This window comes from Pteropus alecto, unplaced genomic scaffold (genome assembly GCF_000325575.1).
Source record: "Pteropus alecto unplaced genomic scaffold, ASM32557v1 scaffold71, whole genome shotgun sequence".
NCBI lineage: Eukaryota > Metazoa > Chordata > Mammalia > Chiroptera > Pteropodidae > Pteropus > Pteropus alecto.
The window spans coordinates 17,644,901-17,664,204 of NW_006433024.1; the positions used below are offsets into that span (position 1 = coordinate 17,644,901).

Genomic DNA, 19,304 nt, shown 5'->3' on the forward strand with positions numbered 1-19,304 from the left:
AGTTGAAGCCAGTTTGTGCCTTCTGGTTAAGGCAGTATTGAGAATTAGTAGTGCCATTGTAAGGACTTACAGAGGATAGACATATTTATAATATATTATAAAACTGCATTTGTAAGAATTTCCCTTGCACACTCGTACATGTGGATTGAATTGATTCTTCCATTTCATTTGTGGTAATGATACTCTGAGTACTTTATTAGAGATAAATATCTTGTTTTTTTCTTTTCCCAGAGTCTCTCTGGCCCAAAATCCGGGTTCCATTAAAAGTTGTGAGGACAGCTGAAAATAAGTTGAGTAACCGTTTCTTCCCGTACGATGAAATCGAGACTGAGGCCGTCCTGGCCATCGATGATGATATCATTATGCTGACCTCTGATGAGCTGCAGTTTGGTTATGAGGTAAGGAGGCTTTCAACAGTTTATTTACATATTTAATATTCACATCCTAGTATTGTTTGTTGTTCCTAATAAAGAGTATTATATCTCATTCTCTAATGTCAGAACTTTAGAATTCTAGTAAGGTCCAGAGCCGTGCACAGGAGCGTGGGTTATGAAGCTGTTCTTTAAAATTTTGGGGAAACCCTATTCCAAAATGACAGCTGTGCCCTCCACTCGTTTTGGGAACTCCCAAGGAGAGTCCCGGGGGACATTTTCAAAAGAGCAGCTATAGCGTTTAACAAGCACTTAATTGATGTCTCCTTTTGAATAGCGCTTCCCCTGATTCAAGCAGCTCGGCACCGCAACAGTAAAAACATCAGTAAGTGAAGAAGCTGGCGACACTGACAAACAGAAAGCAGAGCCCGTCGATGGCTTTTTTCCTGAGTTTTAAGTGGAGAGGCTGGCTGCCTGTCTTTAGGGAGAAACACTCTCTATCACCGTTCATTCAATGCGGCTGATGGATTAGGCCGAGTTCAAGGGTTAAGTATGGAGACCAGTAAAGGTCTCCCTCGGGGAAAGTGCCAGAGCCCAGGCCTGGTGAAAAGCAATAGGAATTGATGAGCTCTGTCAGGGAGGATGTGCGGGAGATGCATGGTGGCTGCAGGGGTTTAATGGGGGTATCAGACCTAAGCAAAACAGAGTGTATAAATCAATTAGCTACAGCTGGCACAGGGGAAAGTGCTGAAATTTATCCCCAATAGTTATCTTGCCTTTGGGAGAAAGGTAACCAACCATCTTCTTTAGTTGATTCAGGATTTGTTGAATTTGAGATTCTACGAAATCAGGAAATGTTAGGAAGTGAAGTCATATTTGGTACATATATTTATTATAGGAATTTATTTTCTAACCTTGAAAAGTGGACTTTAAGGGGAAGGAATAGGAATCCCCCTACCACTGCCACCACCAAAAATTAAAAGCTCAAGTTTTCCCGGGTTTGTTTGTTTCCTCCCAAATATATATGTGTATAGCTCCATTTGAGTGTAGAAAATTGTTAGGAAATATGCTGGCGTGTCAGTATAGTTCTTGGCCAGCGGGAGGCTTGAGAATAGCTCATAAAGCATACATTTATCCCATTTTTTAAAAAAGCAAATTACCTTGTTTCTCTAGCCAGTTCATGGCTTAAAGATCAGTCTTTTTCTGCCAGTATTTTCTCTCTTCATTGCCTATAATAGCTTCAAATTATGCCCATGTGTTTGTTTTTGTGGAAAAAAGGGAACACTCAGAATGGTATAGCCAAGACAGAGAGCTACCTCTTCTTGCAGAGTCTCAGCTCCAGCGTCACAAAGCAGGTGTGGGGTTGTGAGACAATAGCTTAATAACTAGCACAGTCTACCCCTTTGGCTTCTCAATGTCCATACACAGCCTTCTACATGGATTTGAACTTCATTCAGCAATAGTAACAACTTTATTCTTCCACTTAGAAGATGCAGCCATCCCCTATACAAATAAAGATTTCTCATTCTCTCCCCCAAGGAGGAGACACAAAGTCCCAGTGGTCATAATATTAACTTCTGGGTAATTATTAATTCCTTTTTTAATTTAATCACAATTCTGTTTGAATGTTCTGTCAACGAATAAATTGTAGATTTTCACTTCTGCAGAAGATCAAGTAAGCACATTTCACCCTATTCCTGGAAGAGGAAGACAGACTGGCTAGGAACGTCAGGACTTGAGGGATGTCCCAGCAGTGAGTTCCCGTGGGTTTTTTTCCTCCCTTTCTCCCTTCCTCTCTCCCTTCCCTCCACGGTCTCAGTGCTAGAGAAGGCCATAACAATTACAGGCATAGATAAAAACAAGCAAGCAAGCAAACAAGAAAAACCGACTTTCTCTTGCCAAAGCCTGGGAAAAGGGCAGCCCTTGCATATGGAACCCTTTTGACTATACCCACTGTGCACCAGGCAGACACCACAAAAGAAGCTTTCCATTACCTCTGCCAGCTAGATGCTATGACCTTGGAGATTGTCATGCAGAGCCCTGTTGACCTGTGGGGTGGAACCCAGTTGCCCATCCAGGCCCTGCACTAAGTGAACGTCAGCAAAGAGGCAGCTATGGAGATTGGTGGCGAGGAGTCCTGCTCACTGTTCCCAGATAGCAAAGAGCCAGAGCCTCATCTCATCCCAGTTTAAGGGTGGAGGGAAGATCCTGGAAAGGAGAAGCTGAAAAAGGGATTCTTTAAATCTGTGTTTGAGGTCCTGGGCACACTCTCCCCCTCCTCCCTTCAATCAGCCCGTGCGTATTACTGACTAGAATCAATACAGCAAAAGCTTTGAGAAATAAACTGTGATATAAAACACTACCCAGGTCTCAAATTAGCCAACACCAAGATGACACAGATGCTGGAATTATTCGACATAGATTTTAAAACTGCCATCATAAAAAAATCCTCTAATAAGCAATTATGCGCACTGGAAAAAGAGAAAGTCTTGGCAGAGAAACAGAAGATATAAAGAACCAGATGGAGATTTCAGAACTGAAAAATGACAGTAACCTAAATTTAAAACTCAATGGGCTCAATAGGTGAATGGAAATGATAGGAAGGAATTGGTGAACTTGAGGATAAGTCAGTAGGAATTATTCAGTCTGAAAAGAGAAAATAGATTTAAAAAAAACTGAACAGTACCTCAGAGACAATCACGAAAAATATAACATCCACATCATCAGAGTTCCAGAAGAAGAGAAAGAATATGGGACTGAAAGAATATTTGAAGAAATAATGGCTGAAAACTTTCAGAATTTGAGCAAGGATATTAAACTTATCAGGAAGCAACAAACATCCAAAGAATAAGTTGCCTAAATTTATGTATACACTGAGTAATCGTAACATTGATTCTTATATAAAATAGAAATAGGAAAAGAAGAGGAGACAAATTCGTGTATGTATGCAAGGAAAGGAGAAAATATGCATAGCCAATACATTCTTTGCTTCTGTAGCTTGGTCATGAGACCATAGTTGATATTTATAACTTTCCTATTATACTACCCATTCTATGTTCCCTTTGTTCTCTAGCATGTTTATTATAGACCCAATTTCTTTAATAGCTCCAGTACTATTCAGACTCCTTTATTTCTTCTTGTATTAGTTTTTAATAGGATGTGTTTTTCTAGGAATCTGTTCATTTCATCTAAATCATACAATGTATTACTATAAAGTCATTTGTCTTATTTCGTTAAAAGTCTACAGGATTTGGAATGATGTATTCTTTTTCATTCCTGATATTGGTAATTTTTGTTTTTCTCTTCCTTGATCAGCGTTGTTAGAGGTATATCAGTGTCATAATGTTTTCAAAGAATCAACTTCTGATTTGGCTGACTTTATATTTGCTTTGTATTTCATTAACCATTAATTTCTTCTACTTTCATGAGTTTAAGTTGCTGTTATTTTTCTAGCCTTTTAATTTGATAGCTTAGATCATTGATCTCAATATTTTTCTAACATAGCATTTAAAGCTGTAAATTTCTCCTTAATTATTGCCTTGGGTATATTCCCAAGTTTTGCTGTTATATTTTTATTATCCTTAAGTTTAAAATATATCCTAACTTGCACTGTAATATCTTCTTTAACCTGCAGTTATATAAAAGTATACTGTTTACTTTTGACAGTTTTTAAAATTCCCCTTTTCTTATTGATTTCTGATTTGATTCCACTGTGGTCAGAAAATATACTCCATGTGATTTCGATATTTTGAAATTTATTGAGCTTATACGGCCCAGTAAAAGGTCTATTTTGTTAAATATTCTGTGTGCACTAAAAAAGCATACATTCTGCAATTGTAGATTTAATGATCTTACTAGGTCAATTAAGTAAGGTTAGTTCCCTTGGCACTTTTAATTTTAATCTAAATGTCCCCCCTGCTTGTTTCTCTCTAAAATAGGCATCTCTATTTCTTGTTTATTTTTTTCTATAGCCTTTATCATTTCTGTCATAGTTAAATTCATGATCCTAGTTTAAATAAAAAATAGTTTAAACATATTATTGAATTTGTGAGAATCAAAGAGAAACCATGCAACAGGCCTTTCTTGCTGTGCCTCCAAAGAATTTTTAGAGAAATCTGAAGAGACACAATTCCCCATCTGGGAATTTTTCAGAAAGGGGAAGCCAGCAGTCTTCTAGTAGCTAGAGTGGTTTTAGCAGTCCGGCCTGGAGACAGAAGAACAGAGTAAATGACGTCCTGCAGTCCCTTCAGGTGTAACAAATCTAAGAGACCAGACGTGCAGGCAACCCTGCTGAAGTGGTTCCATGGGAAGAAGTACCAGACTTCTGTACATACAGCATGTCAGATGCCTTCCTTTCCTGTGAAACCCAGAGAGATCACATGTGTGAGGATCCAGGGGTATTTGGAGGCGATGGCCAGCAGCATGTTAGGAGCCAAAGGGCAAATACAGCTGTCATGTTAATGGAGGACAACCAGGGTGGAGTGTGCTGGACCAGGACTCGCTTCGGTCGTGGTTCTGCTGATGCCTCCTCTGAGGCCTCTCACGTCCACTCAAGCAGCAGAGTTTCAGCCTGATTTACACAAATGCGAGGGCATTTTAAGGCAGTGCTTTTGTCAGAGGTTAGAAGCATGGATTTGTAGAGATTTGCCATTTGCATTCAAGCAATAGTCTTCATGGCTTACTTAAGGGACATTGAGCAGAGACTAAAGGGCAGCTCACAGGTTATTCACTTCTCAAAGCCGTGAGAAGAAAATGTGGGCCTGACATAAGAGTTAAGAGGTACAGGAGGAGCGATGGGGGAAGAACAGCCTGAAAATGATAGTGAACCCCAGAATCCCGTTCCGGGAGGAAGTTGCTAGAGCCGCAGCAGTGCTCTCCACGGCCTTTGTCAGACTGTAGCACAAGTTCGTAATGTTAGTGCTGCGTGCTGCGGTGTGTCGACGAGGCTGCCGCCAAGAGGGGACCCACCCTCAGGCCTCCCTGCCGATCTGGCCAGAGCATCAGAATCCCAGCATGCCTCTTAACCTCAGTCCAGAAGCTCAGAGCGCGAAGGGACCCAGAGATCATCCCGCCTCTTTCTGCTCTACTGCTGAGGACACTGAGGTGCGAAGAGGTTAAGTTACATCTTTAAAGTGTTAAATGCACATTAAACATGACCCTTAAAGGCACGACATAGCAAGTTCTTGGGAACGAAAGGCCGGCCCGTGTAGGAAAGGCCTTTTTTCTTCCACTGTCTGTGACTTGAGCACGCAGACATTAGGATTAGAGACCTAATACTGGGTACCGTTATTTGCTTAATTGGAAGAAAACACAAGGGTCATTTGCCTGTTAAATGGGTCATATTCCCTGTTGGAAGGCAAAGAGCTTTGGGAAATGTTACATTCCCTCTCCAGCCCCGAAATCAGAAGCTAAAGAATGATCTTCTCTGGCCCTGCGTGTTTCTGACTTGTTTGACAAGCTCTAGTGAGCTACCAGATGTTGAAATTCTTTTCAGCCTGGAATAATTTATTTATCTGTTTATGTATTTCTCCAGGAAAGTATCTATTGAGTTCTTGATACTCATTTGCAAGGAGCTCCTGGGGGAACAGTAGCAGTGTATAGTGTTACTCGAATGTTTGATTTTTTTTTTCCCCCCAAGTCTGTCTGCTTTTATTTCAGTCCTAAAGAGCTGGGAAATAAAATGCAACTTGTTCCTCCTCCCCTCCCCCGCCTTTAAAGGAGACCGTTTAAAACATGTGGCAGAAAATGAGCCATGCAGACTTGGCTGAATGTATGAACCCGTGAATTTATTTTTTCTTTTATGCTTTGATCCTCATTTCCAACCATAAAAATTATTAGTAGCACTTAAGTGTTGAACATTTTTCACCTGAGTGATGTGAAACACTCTTGGCTAGTAATACTGGTTATAAAGTCAGTACTTCGCGTGGGGAATGGACTTCACGAAGAGCAACTGGATGTTATTAGGTGCACAAAATGCTGATGCCTTTCTTTCTCTACCTGGGTATCCCATGGGCGACAGAGGCTGGGTAAACCTCTTGGATGCTAATAAATTACGAGAATTTATTTGTATTATTGTGTTCACAACTCCACAAGGCAATGGCAAGTATACACTTTCAAAGAATCATGGGAGGAAATTAGAAGAACTTGAAATGTCTGTCTCTCTTGTTTTTTTCGTGAGAACATAAAACCATCTTTAAGTGGGCTTTCCTGGTGTAGGACGCACCAAGAGGAGAGGGAGCAAAGTGAGAATAAGCTTGGTATGTGTGGTTGCACAGGGAAGTTATAAGCAGATTGATGGGATGAGAGTGGAACTTGTTTTTTGGTGAACAGTGGAACCTTGGTTGCTTAGGCAATATAGGGCCAGCTGACAGACGGGTGAAGAGGCCAGCTGAAAAGTGTAAGGTGGTAAAGAGGTAGGTTTGTAGAGAGGTGTATGGTAAAAGCAGGTCGCAGGATGAATTAGAGATGACAGAGACTGAAGACAGGGAAAGCCAGTTAGGTAGTGGCAGTGGAGAAATCTATACTGTTCAAATGCACTGGAGAACCAAAAAGGAAAAGATAGGCCTACACATAGCTCAGACTTAATTTGTGATGAGGAAGCTCAACTAACTGGAGAATTCCAGAGCTGAGGCTCTATGTAACAGTTACATTTTAAACGTAATCAGTAAAATTTATAGTTATCTGTATACTCGTCCAGGGAGAGTGGGAGAGATGGTAAAATCTGTGATTCTAAATAAACCATCCCACTTTTTCTCTTCTCACTGGAAGATCTGAAAGAGGGAAACAACCTATCATGGGATTATACTTCCTAAATATCTCTTTAAAAACTAGCAGGTAACTTAAAAACAACAACAACAACAAAAACGCTATCTCTGTCTTGTTGTCCCTCTCTGAGCCTTCTGCCAGTGAAAAGTGCCACAGATACCAGGTCTGGGGAACAGATAAATGGAAAACAAGTCTTGGATTGGGTCTAAAGATTGTTTCTCACAAACTTGTAGTAAAAATCCTTCTGATAGAAAATTAACTGCTCTCCCTAGATTTCAGCCTCAGAGTTCTAAATCTGAAAATGTGCTATCTTGTTGGGAATACAGGGAGGGTCTCTTCTGAAAGGTTTTTCTTTTTGGTACACGGAACCACTTATCTCATCCTGCCATGGGATCTAGAGCGGGCTTACCCTTTGAGTTCATCCGGGACAGCAAGAAGCTCGATGACTGCGTAGCCAAGACTAATAGGAGCGCCCCTAAGGGAGGGACATTCTTGCAGTAGACGGATGGTCCAGTCATTGGATGTGTCTCAGTCTTCAGTGAGAAAACTAGACCCTTAGATTTCCATTCCTTGACCTCTTGGCCAACTCAGGTCCTTGAGCCTTCACAGTATCTGACCCAGTGGGTGACTGGCAAGCCTGGGAATTCAAGTCTTTTCTGCTCTTATCTGGATGATAGACCGCAGCAGGAGTGCCCGATGGAGCCAGTCAGGACTTCATCCACACGGCCGCTGCAGGGCTGCAGCCACTGAGACTCTCTGTGAGCCGGGCCCATTTTTGGCACGCACCGATCTAACCTTGCCAAAGCTGTTTGGGATCAGCATTCACTGGGTCCCACACTAAAGCTTCACAGTGTAGCTGGAACCATTTTGCCAACACTGAGCTTTTTGTAACTCTGACTTCCTTAGGACTCGTGGTGTGCCCTCTTCATTAAATGTCTGAAGAAGCTGATGGCTGTATGCTCTCTTGGAGCCTGTACTATCTGAGTGAATGACAGTCCCCTCTGAGTACCTACCCTGGGCCTGGCCGTAATACTGAAAGGGACATCTGTCTGTCTTTCCTCCATCGTTCACTTAAGTACCTGAGGAGCTGCCTTTGTAGAGAACCTTATCTTCAGAAGCGGGAACGGGACTCATGGTTCGTTTCTTTCTATGAGCACCCCTCTCCCTGTAAGGTAAGGCCAGAGGTTCTTTCAGAGGAGACACATGAAAGGTTGTGGTCAGAGGTGAGTCATTCTTTCTCAGAGACTTCTCTCCCGGGATAGTCTCCACATCGCTTCAGGCTCCCTGTTCTCAGCCTGTAGGAGAGCTGAGTAATCGGTTAGGTCTGTCCCGTGTCCAGCTTGCATTGATTTACACCCCCAAGACTCACGGGACCTGGAGGGAAAATAGTCCGTGCGTGCGGCTGCCGCAGTGAGAACTGCTGAAAGAAGATCCAGAGCAGCGGCCGGGAGCCCGCAGAGGTGCTGAGAGAGGCTTCAGTGCAGGCCGACCTCTCAGAGCCTTTCCAAAGTGCCCAGTCCCCATCGGAGAACAAGCCAAACAAATATTAAGGGAAGGAAATCGAATACATATACCGAACCGTGAAATAACATCTGATCGTTTGAAAAAGCGCCCAGTTGGGAATTACAATAGAGTGACACTTTTTCCTTCCCCACTGAGCACATTAGAAATAACAAGCTCGGAATTTGTTTACACAGCCATTAATGAAACCTCAAATGTAGGGCGAAGGACTCTGGCTCCCAAAGAGAAGGGGACACGCTTTCTGCTGCCACATCTTACCGTCAAAGGGTGTCTCCTGCACACAGACTCCCATCCCAAATAAGTCAGGTGGGTTTCAAGATGTTTTTCATACTTGCTTGTTTTGTGCCAAGCAGTGCCGGTGAGGAAAGAGCTCTCGTGGCCTTTCCGCTCCCAGCCCTTTGCGCTGCCCACAGGGCCTCAACACAGCTCCATCAGGGCCACCTGGCTTCGTTGCTTCCTGCCTCGGGAGCAAGTGCTTATAATGTGGGGTAGTTACTTTAATGTGGGGTGTTGGCACACCTGATGGTTCAAAGAGTGCACACACCCCTCCCCGCATTCAAAGGGACATATCTGCAGTGGTATTCTAACCCTGAAAGGATCCATATGTTTGAAGGTTATTGTTCCGAAAGCTGCCTGTTGTCTCATTGAGATTGATTACAGGCTTTTACTGCTCCAGGAATTCAGAGCTTCAGGATTTGGCTTCTGATTTGGGGATATGGGGAATTTGTCTTGCATGGGCTGCTTATCTGCCCTGATTTTGATAGAGATGCTTAAGGAAGGTGTGTGAGCAGGAATTGGCATAGGGCCAGAGGAAATGAAAGCCACAGCAGCATCCAGGCCCCAAAATCACCCATCAGAGCTCTCAGAAGGGCAGTGCTATGGCTTTCCAAGGAAAAGGCTATGCTGTTCCCAATTGCGAAGCTACAGTCTGCCAGTTGTAAGTCTGCTTGCAAAATCATGAGTTTGAGACAGTGGTTGGTGATCGTTATGGCATTAGACGTAGCAATTCCACTTTTTGGAAGAATAAAAAGAAAACTTAAAGGATCAGAATAATCCCCTGACCATAGAAATGTCACAATTGGAAAATGAGTCTCTACAAATCGACGTGAACTGGTCGGTGTGGTATTTATAGCTCATCTCTTAGATCACATCGATTGCTTGGTGCTCAACAATTAGTACCCAGGGTTCACATTAATTATGGTTGCAGTATATTTGCTACTATCTGTTGGCTGGTTTAGATCAAGAGTTGAAAACCTTTAAAAGTTCCCAGCCAGCCTTTGTGTTGGGCTGAAGATTTGAGGAGTGGGGCGCAAGTCCTGGTTAAATATTGACACTCCGCTCTAAGAGAAGGAAGGAAGGAGTAACCAGGGCCGTAATGAAATCCACAGCAGAGACCTGGGGCTGAACTGGAAAACTCCCTTTAGAGCTGTCCATTCAGACAGGATTCTGTGTGCCTTTTTTGCTACTGGCATCTCAGTACTTGACACATAGTAGATGCTCAGTAAATATTTATTAGCTAACTGAGTGAAAATGTGTTTGAACATTGAATTTTCTCCGGTTTAGTTTCTGTGAGTAAAATTATAAGAAGTTGTTCAAAGTTACATAATTTTTTATTCTGTATTTGATGAGATAATCCTGGTCTCCTTCTTGGCCTGCTAAATAGACAGCAAAGAATAATTTTGTACAACTGACTTACCTGACTGGGGGCAATGAGAATCTCATCCTAACTTTGTAATTTAACTTTCTTTTCCTTTCTTCCCTGAAAATGAAATTCAGGAAGGCTTTTCCTTATTCCCTGCTTTCCCACCCCCAACCCAGAAGTAATCCTACTTTTGCCTATGTTCTTGTTTCTATTAAGCATTCTAGCTTTTTAATGCATATCATTAGCTTTTCTACATAGCAAACTCCTTAATAAATATGCTTTGTTTTTGTACTTACTCTTCTAAGTGTAAGATAGTCCCTAAAAATGGGGGAGGGGCAACTGATTTTTGACAAAAGGTGCAAACAGTTCAGTAGAGGAAAGATAGCCTTTTCAACAAATGGTGATGGATGGACTGGATATCCACAGGCAAAAATTTAACCCTGATCTAAACTTTACATCTTATAGAAAAATTAACTGAAAGTGAATTATGGACTTACATATATTCATAGGGCTTTAAAGCTTTTAGGAGAAAACTTAAGTAGAAAATCTTCAGGATCTCAGGCTAAACAAAGAGTCCTTAGATTTAACACCGAAAGCATAATCCATAAAAGGAAAAATTGATAAATTGGACCTCGTCAAAATTAAAAACTTGTGCTCTGTGAAGAACCTTTTGAAGAGGATGAAAAGACAAGCTACAGATTGAGAGACAATATTTGCAAACTACATACCCAACAAAGGACTAAATATCTAGGATATATAAAGAACTCTCAAAACTCAACAGTGAAAAACAGTCCGATTAGAACATGGGCAAAGGACATGAACAGACATTTCACGGAAAAGGATGTACAGATGGGAAATAAACATGAAAAGATGTTCAACATTGTTAACCATTAAGGAAATGCAAATTAAAACCACAATTGTATATCTCTATATACCTATCAGAATGGCTAAAATTAAAAATTAGTGACAACACCAAATGCTGGTAAATGGTAAAGATGCAGAGAAACGAGATGACTCATACGTTGCTGGTGGGATGTAAAATGGTGCGGCCACTCTGGAGAAACAGTTTTGGCAGTTTCTTATAAAACTAAGCACGCAATTACCATATGACCCAGCAGTTGCACTCTTGGGCATTCATCCTGGAGGAATGAAAATTTATGCCCACACAAATTCATAGCAGGTTTATTTGTAAAGGCCAGAAACAAATTGGCCCAGATGTCCTTCAGTGGGTAAACGGTTGAACAAACTAGTACATCCATACTGTGGAATACGACTCAGCAATAGAAGGGAACAAACTAACTGATACATAGAACAACTTAGATGAATCTTTAGGGAATTATGCTGAATGAAAAAAGCCAACCTCAAGAAATTAAATACTGTATGACCTCATTTACGTAGCCTTTTTGAAATTACAAAATTAAAGAAATGAAGATGAGCGGCTGCCAGAGGGAGCCTGGATGGGGGAGGATGTCTATGAAGGATAACAGAAGGGACCCTCGTGGTGACAGACGTGCTCTGTATCTTGACTGTATCAGTCTTAGCATCTTAGGATATCATACTATAGTTTTGCCAGGTGTTGCCGTTGGGGGAAACTGGGTAAAGAAGAGTACACAGTATCTGCATTTTTTCCTTCTTTTAAATCTGCAATTATCTCAAAATTTTTTAATTAAAAAAAACAGTGGTAGCTCAAGTATCTGTCCGTTGAATGCATAAATGAATTAATAAGTAGGACTCCTCAAATCTCTTCATCCCGAAACTCTGCAGCTGTAGCTTGCTGTTGGATCGCCTTTGTAGAACTTGGTATTTAAGAGAGATGGAACATCTCTGGGTTTTTGTTTTTGTGTTTTAAATGTTGTCAAGGATATCATCTGTCTTGACAGTTTGGATTTTATTGTCGTTTTTGCCTTTTATTGGGAGCCATCTCAAATCATTTGGGGTGGTGGTGGGAGGGATAGATGGGATATAAATAAATAAATAACTCAAAAGAGTCCCCCTGCTGATTGATTCTCCCCCAAGAGATTCTGGTGTTTAAGCACATACAGGGCACGATGATGAATTAACTCACCAAGGAATTATTTTGGAACCACATTTATGCTTTGAAGTCAGCCAGGATTATGGAGTTTGTGGTCAATGCCATTTCCTCCCTTTCTGCAGTGAGAAGGAAAACAAAAAGACTTTGCCAGTTTTGCAGTAGCATCCCTGACTGCAAGGGATGGAAGTCACCAGCGCAGTGACTTGAAGTAAAGAGAGTTATTTCCTCCTTGCTGGACAAGAACTAATATCTTTGGTCCCCAGTCATTTAAATTGAGCCTCACCAAAGTCAACTTGAAATTTCAAAAGCCCAGTAATGATTATTTATAAAAACTAAAGTCTCTGTTTCCATTCGTGCAGGCTTTAAAGAGAATAGCCATTTGGCCTATGATCACAGTTCTCTTAACTTCATTAAACAGTGACCTGGGACTAGACTTAGAAATAGTATGCCCCCCACTGGAGTGGAGCTTGTGGAAGTGAAAGTGATTTCATTATTTCGTGGGTCTTAAGGAGCCCAAAATCGGAAAGCCCACGGCCCGTTCCTGACCATCTCCTCCTCCCATCCCCTCAGTCTCACGTCTCCTCTTTCCTTCTTTATTATCTCTCAAGGGATTCATTGCCGCATGAAAAATAGCAGTTGAGTTGAAGCTTTCGTTCAGCTGCTTTCTGCTTGTGTTTCCTTCTCTCCCCCAGAGCCTCACGGATTACAAGGTTCCAGTAGGACCGGGATGTCATGTGTGGAATCTCGCTCGTTTGCTACACAGCTGACGAGAATTCCTCCTTTTAATGGCGTAAGCATGTGGCTTTCCTTGCTAAATGGGAACCACATTCATGAAGAGCCTTCAGCTTTTAGAAGATGAGTACTGCTGGGGGCAAAGGGTTCTGTCGTATTCTTCAGCTTCCTTTCCTCACCCGTCTGCGCTCGACTCGGTCATTCAGTGACTCTTACCACCTCTACCACTAACACCACAGAGCCGAAGAACATGGCACTGTGACTTAAGACATCATCTGAATTCTTTGTTTTATAAGTGAGGGACCGAGCTTCAGGAAACGAGATGCTTTTTCAGATCAGAAGAGTGGGAAATCACTCTGGGAATTAGGACTCAGCTTGAACTAGCAGCGTCACCTTAGGACAGCCACTTCCTCTCCAGCTCTGAATTTTCTCTTCCATGCAGTGAGGGAACTGTGTCAAATGATCTCTGCCTTCCAAATGATCTCTGACGGCAAATCTGAGGTAGTGTAGGCAGGGCCCCAGCGGCTCAGATCATAAAAGTGTGCTGCTTCTTGTCATCCACAGAGGCACGTAGTAATGCCATCTGGTGAGATGGTACAGATACGGGAGGAGGGGACTATTTTAAAGCCACCTTTTTCAGCCATGTCTTCCTAATAGTGGTACCTGACGAAAGATCTAATAGCAGACATTCCTCTGTCAACTGTGGCCAGCTCCAGGCTGTGTTTTTGCCTTCATCACTGCCCCAGGCCTGAAGCAGGAACTTGAAAGGATTGGAGATCATGTCCCCAGCACCAAGGCACTAACCTCAAGCCAGACTGGGGCAAATAGGATCTCTGCCAAAACCCCAGAAGCCTTCCCATGATACCGGTTTTCCTGCTTGACTTATTTTAAGCAGAATCCTGCCTTGGGTTGGAAAGGTCTCTCGGGCAGACTGACGTGATTGAACAGGTAGATCTAAATGCATAACACAGCATGTACATGTGTTTGTCAAAACCAGTCAGCATTAGAGAAGTCCAGGTGATAACTTTAGGGCGCCCTTGCTCTAGATGTCTAGCATTAGCATTTAATTGTGTCCCAGATGTGGACAAAAACTCTTTGGCTTTCTGCAAAGTGCCCCCTTGACAGAAACTACCAACCACCAGTGTAATGAAAAGCATGAGCTGAAAATGAAGCCAATCAGCCCCTTCATTCCACTTCATTTCAGGAAATTCCAAATATAAAAGGTGAGCTTTGTTCCCAGAGGGCTGAGAGTGAATCCACTAACTGGCTCCTCTGTGGAAACCGGCTAGGAATTGGAATCCAGCCAGCTACCCCTTTCCCATCTGGGCAGCATGCAACACAAGCCTGAAGAGAAGAAGGGCCAGTAATTCAAAGACATTTGCAAGTTGGGTTCTTGCAGCTCTGCCTTGGTTAAAATAAGCATGTGACCACAGGGTCTGGGTTGGTTCATAGAGTTCTGTTGGTTAGGGATTGTCAAAATGCAGGGGCGTGTGCAAGGAGAAAAATGAAGCCCCGGCCCAGTTTGGTACATCCTGGATCCACGTCTCCCCTCCCCCCCTCCCATTTACCTTACCCCTTCTTAGTCCATCTCTTGGCTCACGAATCCTAATACATGTGGTATCCGTCTCACCCAGTAGCAATATCCCTACGGAACTGTGCCTTTGAAAGTGTGATGACTGTAGCAGCCACTTCAGAGAGTTACTTCTCTCCTAGAACTGATCCATGATTTCCTAATTGTATATCCCAGATGGGCACCACCTGTGGTTACACCTTCCCCCTTCTCCCCAGTCAGTTTCCTGAATCTGATTGTGGTTAGCACACACCCTGAGTTTAAAATGCACTCTCTAAGCTGGCTCAGGATACAGTGCATCATCCTCTTCTCAGGAACACTCATGAGCACCCATATGTGTACGGCATTTTAAACGAAGTTTAATCCTGCAGGCCATGCTCTTTAGAGACTTCCAGCTCACAGCTGATCACGGTTAATGAGTTAGTTCCCGTGGGAATGGGTTAGTGAGGAAAAAGATACAAGGTTTTAGCCCTAAGTGGACATTAGAGGTCACCTAATCTGACCCCTCATTTTGTAGGTGGCAAAATGAAAGCGGGCGCCTCGAGTAGGTCCATTGCACAGCTCCTCACTGGCAGAGCTAGTTCTTGAGCCACTTAAACCATGTCCCGCATTGTATCTTCTGTAGGAGGTAATCTAGGCTGCCTCCTGTGCCCTTTAAACAAAGATAGAAGATCTCAGTTTGAACTTTTGTGGGAACCCAAAAAAACCTCAGGAAGCTTAAAAAAAAAAAAAAAACGATAACTCCAAAAACAGCCAGAAGTCCAGAGGAAAAAATTTTCATATTCCTGGTAAGAGGTGGTTAGGACCAAGCTTATCCAAATTAGATCGAAAGAAAACAGTTGGAGGATGATATTATGTTGTTACAATCTCTGTTTGAATAGGCCCCAAATGTAAGGACTGTTCACATTATTCCTAAGCTCCTAACCAAGGCATAGAGTTTGTTATAACAGACATAGGCTTCCGTCTTCAAAGATGTGTGCGATTAAAGATAGAGAAGGGCAGTATATATGGAGGACTTCGGTGGTATAGGCAAACAGTGGAATGATGGCTTTGTGCCTTGAGATCGCTATGGAGGCACTGTTACTAGAACAACAGGGATAGAATGTGAAGTTCGAAGTGCCCACACTACAATATATAAAGGCATTTGTTAGGAGTGTCAGAAGGCTGACCCCAGAACGTTTTCTTGGGGTAAAAAGAAAAAAGTTGGAGTAGGAGGTGGGGAGACTTTGGAGAGGGGGGTGGAATCTGAGTTCTCACTCCTCTGGCTGGGAAAATGCTTTACTATATACATAATGAACTTCGTACTACACTGGGGCTCGATTAGAGAGGGCCCATCCCATTCTGTTCCACTCCGTTTTGATCCTGCAGTCAGCTGCAGAGTTATAGATGAAGTGACAAGGATGGTCTCTTGATTGTATCCAGCTGCCTGGAATAAGTCAAGGGCAGAGAGGCCCCACGTGAGGAATAGCACTCACTAAAGGCTCCAGAGGAATCTGAGATTCAGGACACCTCTGATGCTTTTAGAGCAGCATATGTAGCATTCTGTGACCCAGTGTCATCAAATTAAGTCCCTCTGGAGAGAACATTAATAAGTGGCTTCAGTTAACAAGAAGAAGACTGAAATCTTAACAGCATTTGACCCTAAAACTGTACCAATATTATTATTACTGCTGCAAATGGGGATTTGAGAAGAAGAACCTCTTGGGAAAGTGATTTGAACTTCCTTTGCAGAAATCACAGAGCTGTGTTGATTCAAAGTAAGTGGGAAGGGGGGGCGGGTGCAACTTGCATCTAGCAGAGGTGCCAGCTGCATGGACGCCTCCCTCGCCCCACCCACGCCTTTTCCTCCACCTCGCCCCATCCCTGGTGTTTAGTTTAGTGCTTGTACTTGGAGCGCTTCAGAAATCTCTCATTCCACTGAGGTGAATCGGTGCGTGGTACTGGTGTGACCTGAGCAGGCAGGTGCTCCATACTGAAGACAGGAAACTAGCAGTGCATCTAATGGAGTCTGCCCAGGCCCACAAACTGAGCAAGGGTTATGGCTCACATACTATGCTGCTGCTCTGGGCTCTATAAAGCTGTAATAGTATCATATTATTTTAATCTGCTGAAATACAAACCCCAGAGTAGAAAACACAGCAGCAGCATTACACATCTGAGGAAATGTTTGACATGGATTCATTTGTCTGCAGCTATTATGATGATGCCTGTGGCCGGTTAACTCTGTTGGTTACAACATGGTGTTAATGAGGCCAAGGTTGTGGGTTTGAGAGGCCTGTTAGGTGAGCTGGTTTCACACAAAGGAAAGCTCTTTTCACAACTCCAGACCATGTTCAAGACCCAGGTCAGACATCACATAAAAGCATGTAGATGATCACAAGGACGACTGGGCAAGACAGGGTAATGACTCAGCAAATATCCCTTCACCCGCTTCTGGAAAAGCAATTTAAAACATGTGCCTTAGTGATGGTGAATTATTACTGCGATCTTCACACACAAAGGATATCACATTATTATTAATGGTACCGGTTGATCAATACTGTTGCAGACATCCTTTCTGAATTAAGGAATATACTGCCTCTGGCTGCGAAGAAAAGACAAGGCTCTTTGGTCTCATTCTTTCATTCTCAGTGTTCGCCTGCTGAGATTCTGCGCATTCATGCACTCCGCACGTGTGTGTGGAATGCTGGCATGTGCCCGCACTATTCTTTGTGCTTCGGATACTGCAGTGGATAAGACAGAACCGCTGTCCTGGTGGAGTTTAAATTCCACAGGAGGGAAATAATAGATAATAAATAATAAATTAGTAAACGATAAGTAACCAAAACAATTTTTTAAAAAATGCAAGTTTGGTGAAGGAAAGCATGGGGCAAGGGAATGTGGTGAGGGTTGGTTGGAGGACGGTGTTTGCCTTAGATAGGAAGATCTGCAAAGGCCTCTCAGAGTAGGTACATTTAAACAGAGACCTGACTGATGAGCAGGAACCCGCCTTTTGCAGAATTAGGAGAACAGTCATCAGAAGAAATAGCACGTGCAAAGGGCTTGAGATCTAGTCATGGTTAAAGAACAGAAAAGCCACCGAAATCTGAGAGAACGTGGTAAAAAGAGGCTGGAAAGTGGGTAGACCCATTAGAACAAGCTGAAGAGTTTGGATGCTATTCTTAGCCAATAGGAAGCCCTTTTTTGTTTTGTTTTAGTGGTAGGAAATTTCTTAAAGATTTTGGGGCACATGTCATGGGTTGAAACATGCCTTCCTAAGATATATATGTTGAAGTCCTCACTCTTAGTGACCTTATTTGGAAATAGGGTCTTTTCAAGGTGAAATGAGGTCATTAGCGTAGGCTTTAATCCAATTTGACTGGTATCCAATTCGACTTGTTAAAGGAAGAGATTTGGACACACAGAGGGAAGAAGGCCATGTGAAGACAGAGGTTTGGAGTGATGTGTCTGTAAGCCAAGGAATGCCAGAGACTGACAGCCAACCACTGGAAGCTCAGAAGAGTCGAGGAAGGGTCCTTCCCCCGCAGGCTGCCAACACCTGGATTTCAGACTTCAAGATTTCTGTTGTTTTAAGCCATCCAGTTTGTGGTACTCTGTTACAGCAGCCCTAGCACACTAAAAAAGGGAAGTGCTAGCACAATGGCTCTGCTCTTGGGAAAGCAACGAAGCATCCTCCTTGGACCCAGGGACACTTGGGTGTTAGGGAAGCCTCTGGTTGTTGTAGCATATGACCGTATGACTTACACATGTGGGTAAATATGTAATGAAAATAATATAAATTTAAAAAATATATATACGTGTGTGTGTGTGTGTGTAGAGCCCACCAATTGAATTATTCTGTACAGCATGCCCTAATATTCTTTTAGGAATGGGCCTTTTAGGATCACTCTTTAATAATGGTTTAGAAGAGCAAGAGTGGAAGCAAGGAGATAAGTTAGAAGCCTGTTACAGTAGTCTAGGTGAGAGGAGGAGTCAGAAGTAGAGTCAGCAGGACTTGCAATGGATTGGATGTGGGGGAAGAGGGAGAGGACAGAATAAAGGCCGACTCCTGGGTCTTGGGTTTGAACAATTGGGTAGATGCTTTATCGAGATGGAGAAGATTGAGAGAATGGCTTATCTGGGGATATGGAACCAAGAGCTATGCTTTGGGCATGTTAAGTTTGAGATGCCTATTGTTTATTCAGCTGAAGATATTAAGGAACTAGTTGGTTAAATCAGGACTGTTCAAAACCAAACATAAATTTGGAGGTCATCAGATTATAGATGGTATTTAAAGTGGTTGAGACTAGATGAGATTACTTAGAATTTAGATAAGGGACTAGAGCAGGGTTTTCAAGAGCTCTGCTTTAGCGATCTGGTAAAGGGTGAAGAACTGTGCTGAAGAGTCGCCCCACAAACAGCTGGCAGCTTGTCAGTGCTCATTAATGGCAGGAACGTCTTGTTTAAAGGTTAAACTGTACAGAAATGCATGTGGATTGGTATCGGAAGTACTCCACCCCCAAATTACCAAATTCTGTTTAACAAAACTATCCAAGAACGTTTTTGAATATGAAAATCAAGTTTTTGTTTTCAATATGTTACAGATTGTAGAATCAAACAAATTCTCTATATTAAATTAAGGCTTCCAAAAGGTCCTAACAATAGCTATGTACTCTGGAGACATAGATTTTT

At 42.6% G+C, this 19,304-nt stretch overlaps 1 protein-coding gene and 1 long non-coding RNA gene across 7 annotated transcripts in view; both read left to right on the plus strand.

Moving 5' to 3' along the window:
• The window catches only part of EXT2 (exostosin glycosyltransferase 2), a 120,887-nt gene that overhangs the window by 89,571 nt on the left and 12,012 nt on the right, over positions 1 to 19,304 (plus strand). For 2 of the 6 annotated variants that reach the window (XM_006908054.2, XM_025044145.1), the window contains one exon: positions 232 to 398. In XM_006908054.2, the coding sequence (XP_006908116.1) occupies positions 232 to 398 (167 nt within the window). Of the gene's footprint in view, positions 1 to 231; positions 399 to 8,042; positions 8,964 to 13,023; positions 15,426 to 19,304 lie in introns of those variants that run through there. The other 4 variants (XR_003045153.1, XR_003045154.1, XR_003045155.1 and 1 more) reach the window with 4 other exon arrangements.
• Positions 407 to 6,440, plus strand: LOC112476604. Its single transcript, XR_003045156.1, has 2 exons — positions 407 to 1,952; positions 2,039 to 6,440. It is a non-coding gene; the product is annotated as an uncharacterized LOC112476604 (long non-coding RNA).